Consider the following 6,016-nt stretch of genomic DNA (forward strand, 5'->3'; position numbering starts at 1 on the left):
CAATCACATCTCTTCACTGGGCCGGCGCTGGGCCGTGGCGTTTGTCCATCTGCCCGGCCCTAGGGGCGAAGTCCAAGATGGGCCAAAACTGGGTGCAGCTTGGAGCGCCCTGGGGTCCGCGGGACCGGGCGGCCGGGGCGGGACTAAGGCCGGGCTGGGCGGGCCTAGGGGCGGGGCCCCAGCGCGGCCGGGACTGTCCGTGGTGCTGAGCGCCCGGCGGGGCGCGCCGGCCGGGCGCCATGGGGAACCGCAGCGCCGCAGACGCGGACGGGCTGCTGGCGGAGCGCGCGCCCGGCACGGGCGGCGGCGCCGGGGGCCCCGGGGCGGCGGCGGCGCTGGTGGGGGGCGTGCTGCTCATCGGCGCGGTGCTCGCGGGGAACTCGCTCGTGTGCATGAGCGTGGCGGCCGAGCGGTCCCTGCAGACGCCCACCAACTACTTCATCGTGAGTCTGGCGGCCGCCGACCTGCTCCTCGCCCTGCTGGTGCTGCCTCTCTTCGTCTACTCCGAGGTGAGCCCGCGTCGCCCGCGCACGCGCACCCTCTCCCGCCCCGGATCCCCTGTCCCGGCCACACGGAGGACCGAGCCCGACCCCGCCGCTTGGCTTCTCAGGATCCTGGAGCTGGGCGCTGTGCAGGTCCCAGGACGACCGGAGCCGGGTCCCCTCTGAACCTCGCTCCCCTCCCCCATCCCGCTGTCCGTCAGCCCTCCCGCTCTGTCCCTCTCTCCGCTTCGCCTTCTATGTCAGTTACCCAAGAGATGCTTCTGTTCCTCAAGCACAGACCCCAGGAAGGGACGGCTTCGGGAGTCCAGACCGCCCCCCCCAGCCCCCTCCGCTGGGTTCCAGTCCCCCCAGGGGGAGCCAGCTGGCTAGACTGGCAGAGGCAGGCTTACCCCACACCGGCTCCCCTGGGGCAGAGACACAGAGGTCACCCCATGAGGCCACAGCCACACAGGACCACGCGTGCACTCGTGCGCACGACCCGGGCAGGGCACCCTCACTCCTGCGCTGACGTGGCTCACAGCAGGAGGGACCCTTCCTGGAGGTGCAGGGCACGCCCACCCGGGCTGGGGAAGGGCCTTTGCCAGAACCTGGGTCCGGGAACCGCCACACCCAGCTCAGGTCCTGGCCCTCGGGTGGGTCCCCCTTGGTGTCAGCCATGTCCACTCTGCAGTTTGGGCAGAGACAAGCTGCTTAGGCTGGGTTGGGGACGCGGTGTCCCGGGCTGTGGGGGGAGGGGAGGCATGGTTTTCTAAGGTGGAGGGTGAGTCCAGGCAGGGCTGGGCAGAGAGGCCAGCAGGACAGGGACGGGCATGACCTACTGCCCCCCCACCCGAGCTGTAGACAGACGTCACAGTGACGGCTCTTAAGCTCCTAATCGTCCCAAATCAGCAGGAGGAGATTTAGAAGGGGCGGCTGTCTGCTCCTTTGCCCTTGGTGGGGGCGCAGGGCACAGGGGCCGAGGCTACTACTTCGTAACAATGATGTGGATGCTACCGTTGCCCTCACTTCAGGCGTGCAGGGCCGAGAGTGGGATGACCTGTCCAGAGTCCCAGAGGCAGAGTTTCAGCAGACAGGCCAGCTGCGCGGTCTGCTGGAGACGGGGGTGGGCGCTGGGCTCCCGCTCTAGGGCAGCAAGGCCCCCACCTGCAGGGAGGGGCCCCGCGCACCCTGAGCATCAGGGATCACAGCCCGCCGTTGCCTACGCCCCCCAAAACCCGCTCCAATCCGAAGGCGTTTCCCGGTTCTAACAGGAAGGTGGGAGGTCTCTCGGCTCCCGGCCTGAGGGGAGGGGAGGACCGCCCTGCTTTCCGGGGAGCGACTCCTCCGTTATTCAGCCCCCTCGCTGCCCGCAGCAGCGGGGGTCAGGAAGACATCTCGGGGGCGGGGCGGGAGGTCAGCTTCCCGCGACTACCGTTGCCGCGGCTCCTCCCCGTGCTCAGGTGCAGGGCGGCGTGTGGCTGCTGAGCCCCGGCCTCTGCGACGCGCTCATGGCCATGGACGTCATGCTGTGCACGGCCTCCATATTCAACCTGTGCGCCATCAGCGTGGACAGGTAAGCCGCCCCGCCGCCCTCCCCGCGCGTTCGTGGCCGTGGGCGCGCCCCGTCGGGCCGCCCCGCCCCGCCGCCCTCACCGCGCTCCCCGCAGGTTCGTGGCCGTGGCCGTGCCCCTGCGCTACAGCCGCCAGAGCCGCGGCGGCCGGCAGCTGCTGCTCATCGGCGCCACGTGGCTGCTGTCGGCGGCGGTGGCGGCGCCCGTGCTGTGCGGCCTCAACGACGCGCGCGGCCGCGACCCCTCCGTGTGCCGCCTGGAGGACCGCGACTACGTGGTGTACTCGTCCGTGTGCTCCTTCTTCCTGCCCTGCCCGCTCATGCTGCTGCTGTACTGGGCCACGTTCCGCGGCCTGCGGCGCTGGGGGGCAGCGCGCCGCGCCAAGCTGCACGGCCGTGCGCCCCGCCGGCCCAGCGGCCCCGGCCCGCCCGCGCCGGACGCCAGCCCGGCCGCCGCCGCCGCCCCCGGCCCGCCCCCCGACGCCGCCCCGGACGCCGCCACCGCCCCCGGCCCGACCCCCGACGCCGCCCCCGCCCCGGACGCCGCCGCGCCCCCGGACGCCGTTTTGGCCGAACCCTCGCCTCAGGCCCGCAGGAGGAGACGTGCCAAGATCACAGGCCGGGAGCGCAAAGCTATGAGGGTCCTGCCCGTGGTGGTCGGTGGGTACCGGCCCCGGGGGGCGCGGCGGAGGGGCACGGTGCCCGGGGCGGGGGCGTGGCCGTGACCCCGCCCCGCCCCGCCCCCAGGGGCCTTCCTGCTCTGCTGGACGCCCTTCTTCGTGGTGCACATCACGCGCGCGCTGTGTCCCGCGTGCGCCGTGTCCCCGCGGCTGGTCAGCGCGGTCACCTGGCTGGGATACGTCAACAGCGCCCTCAACCCCGTCATCTACACCATCTTCAACGCCGAGTTCCGCACCGTCTTTCGCAAGGCTCTGCGCCTCTGCTGCTGACACAGAGCGCCGCGCGGCCTCCCCTGGCCGGACCCGCCTCGCCTGGGGCTTTGTAGGAGTAATTAAACAGATCCCAGGTCACCTGCTGGGAAGGCTTTGGTGGGGGCGAGGAGGAGGCATCCCCACTGGCCCCGTCTGGTCAGTGAACCCTTTCCTTCCTTCGAGGAAGGTCCCGGCTGAGCCCTGGGCTGAGCAGTGGGGCGCCAGGAAGGTGCATGCCCGGGGACAGGGGCGCCTGCGACCTGGGAAGGCTGCCTGGGCTCACACCCTCCCGCACACACTCCACCCGACTCTGCTCCCGGGCCAGCGGCCGCCTCCCTTGTCCTGGTGGCCCGTCCACCAGCCCTGCCCCCACTTTGGCAGCCCCCTCAAGGTCAGAACGCAGCTCCCGGCCTGCCCCCCAATGCCCGAAGCCCAGGAGAAGGGCCGGGGGGCCAGGGGGCTGGGTGGGCTCAGGGAGGGCCAAGCACACACCTGCTCAGCCATCCTCTGCCACGTGGCCAGGACCAGGCCAGAGCAGCTAGCTACCTGCCCGCCCCCTGCCGCAGCGTGACCCCCGTAACCTGAGGCAGCCCCTCCTGGACTTCACCTGGGCCCTCTCAGCCCCTGTCGTGGGTGCCAAGCTGCTCCCCAGTGCTGTGGCTGAGCCTCTGGCCAGGGACACTGACCACTGAGCTGGCCACAACTGGGTGCCAAGTCCTTCTCCGGAAGGCGCTCCTGTGGGCTGTGAGGTGACAGCATCAGGCCCAACCTCAGGATGTTAAACTATTCCACGAAAAGAGGGGCTGCCCATCCCCTCTGTGGGCGAGCACCCTTTCCTTCTCAAGGGCTCAGCTGCCACCTCCTCCAAGAAGCCTCCCCTGACCGCCTGCAGGACCAGCCTGTCAGCATCACCCTGGGAGAGACTTGCCCTCAGGGAGCCGAGCAGAGGAACGGGGGCCCGTGCAGGACACTGTGCCTGCATGGCAGGGGCTGACACAGAGGGAGGGGCCCTGGGCGGGACCCTGGCCCTGCAGCTCCTCCAGCCTCCGGCAGCTCCTCCCCTTCCAAACAAGAGGACAGCCACAGCAGGTACCCTGGGTCTCGCCCAGGGAGGAGCCCCAGTGCCCAGAGAGGGTCCCCCAAACCCAGGGGGAGCCACTATGCCCAGGGAGGGCCCCAGATGGTACAGCCGAGCCCGGGCAGGAGGCCTGCTCCAGAGCTGTGCTGATGACCCCTCTGAGAACCTCAGACTTGAAGTGAAGACCAGGAGGGACCCGCTGGGCTGACGGCAGGCTCAGGGTCAGGGCCAGGACGGGAGCAGGGGCCCTGACTGTGGCCGCTGGCCCTGCCGCCTGGCTCCACGTCCCCAGGTCCACAGGCCACACCCGCGCCCTGAAGCCCGTGTCTGCCGTGCACCTGTTGGGCCTTCCGTGGTCACTTCCGGTGGTCGGAGCTAGCTTCTGCTGTCGCCAAGAGGATCTCTGCTGGCAGCAGCCGCACCCAGTGTGGACACCAGCTGCTCTGCCCACCCCCAGGGTCTGCGTGGAGAGAGGCCACGTCCCCATCTCTGCCCCCTTCTCGTCTGTGCTGGGGACAGGGTGACCGCGCCCCTGGTAGGCCAGCCCAGTAAGTGCACCTCTCGTGGGGGCAGGGACGCGGATGCGCTGGAGCCTGCTGCCGTCCCTGGGCCATCCCCACTGGCCCTGTGCACAGACTCCAAGGAGGGGACAAGCTGGAAATGGAGGGCAAGCTGGGCATGGGAGGGGCACGGTGGGCACGGGTGCAGATGCCCGAGGCTGGCAGACCCGGGGCCCCAGCAGGTGCCTCAAGGGTCCCAGCACTGGGCAGGCCCACTGATGCCGCGCGTCTCGCCTCAGCAGAGGACCAGCATCCTGATGGCCACTGTGCTGTGCTGACAGACGCCGGCCCTGCCCTGTCCCCTGGGGGCTGCGTCTGGCGGGAGGCGCGCTCAGAAGGCGATGCCGTCGGAAGCGCTGACATGGAAGTGAGGGTGCAACCCATGCTTGGTGCCGGGAAGTTTCTGGAAAACTCCTGACGTCCAGCACGACCCAGAGACAGCTTCACAGGCTCAGAAACCATACGTTTTGGAAAGTGCCCCCCAAACACAGGGTCCCCAGGCTTCCGTCCTGAGGAGAAGCTGCCCCATCCCAGGAAACCCTTGCCCAGGATGGCCTCCCTGCAGGGCCTGGCCCAGAGACCGCTGCACTGCTTGCAGGGGCCCCTGGCCGGAGCTGGACATCAGGGAAGGACCTGGCACCCTTTGCCTGTGGGCTTCGTGCCCGCCTCTGTTGCCGCTTTAGCCTTTTCATGTTTGGGGGGACTCCTTCCAGAGGTGCAGCCATCCCCAGCTCCTCCTGCCGAGGCTGACAGGCCTCCACAGCCCTCGTAGCTGTGTACACCCCAGGAGGCCAGGCCTGGCCTTCCCTGAGGCAGTGGAGAGACATGAAGACCAGGTAAATGAAACCCAAATAAACCCACTTAGTCTGTGGAGGCCAAGCAGAGGGCTGGCAGAGGCTTCTGGGGGCAGGGCCCCCCGTCTCCTGCAGCCAGGCCAGGTGTGGGGACGGGCCCTGGGGCTCCTGGGCTCACAGCCCCATCCCTCGGGCCTCCAGCCACCCCCTGGGCTCACCCGGAGCCAGTGGCATCCCCAAAGGCCATGTGCTATGGACTGAGAAGAACCTTCTGGAAACAGGACCTGGGAGATGAACGTGGCAGAATCGTCCAGGGGGAAAGCATCGGGGTCAGAGTCTGTGACTGGGGCAGAGCTCCTACCTCCTCAGTGCGGAGCAGAGGGGGTGCCGTAGACCCAGGGCTCCCCCAGAACTGGCGCTGGCCACAGGTGGGCTCAGGAAGCCGCGGGGACCAGGCCCCAGGCTGCTGCCGTGCTGGGTGGGACTGCTGGGCTTGGGCAGTAGCCGTGCCGGGCAGGTCCCCAGTGGCCCGGTGCACCCTTGCAGAGGAGGGTGGCAGGCCAGGGCACCTCGTCTCCCCCGAGCCTGGACAGTGGGGCT

The 6,016-nt window shown here is 69.6% G+C and overlaps 1 protein-coding gene across 1 annotated transcript; it reads left to right on the plus strand.

The window, feature by feature from the left end:
- Positions 1 to 239: 239 nt before the first annotated feature.
- On the plus strand, positions 240 to 3,002 carry DRD4 (dopamine receptor D4). The gene is made up of 4 exons (XM_068978908.1): positions 240 to 509; positions 1,943 to 2,055; positions 2,150 to 2,712; positions 2,800 to 3,002. Exons 1-4 carry the CDS (start codon positions 240 to 242, stop codon positions 3,000 to 3,002), a joined length of 1,149 nt encoding a protein of 382 aa, XP_068835009.1.
- Positions 3,003 to 6,016: the final 3,014 nt, after the last annotated feature.

Source organism: Capricornis sumatraensis, chromosome 8, assembly GCF_032405125.1.
Source record: "Capricornis sumatraensis isolate serow.1 chromosome 8, serow.2, whole genome shotgun sequence".
In the NCBI taxonomy this organism is placed as follows: domain Eukaryota; kingdom Metazoa; phylum Chordata; class Mammalia; order Artiodactyla; family Bovidae; genus Capricornis; species Capricornis sumatraensis.

Excerpts from the sequence above, each read along its gene's own strand:
- DRD4 (XM_068978908.1), top strand. The coding sequence starts at position 240 with ATGGGGAACCGCAGCGCCGCAGACGCGGACGGGCTGCTGGCGGAGCGC. Across the intron at positions 2,056-2,149 it reads TGCGCCATCAGCGTGGACAG|GTTCGTGGCCGTGGCCGTGC; the intron begins GTAAGCCGCCCC and ends CGCTCCCCGCAG. Across the intron at positions 2,713-2,799 it reads GGTCCTGCCCGTGGTGGTCG|GGGCCTTCCTGCTCTGCTGG; the intron begins GTGGGTACCGGC and ends CCCCGCCCCCAG.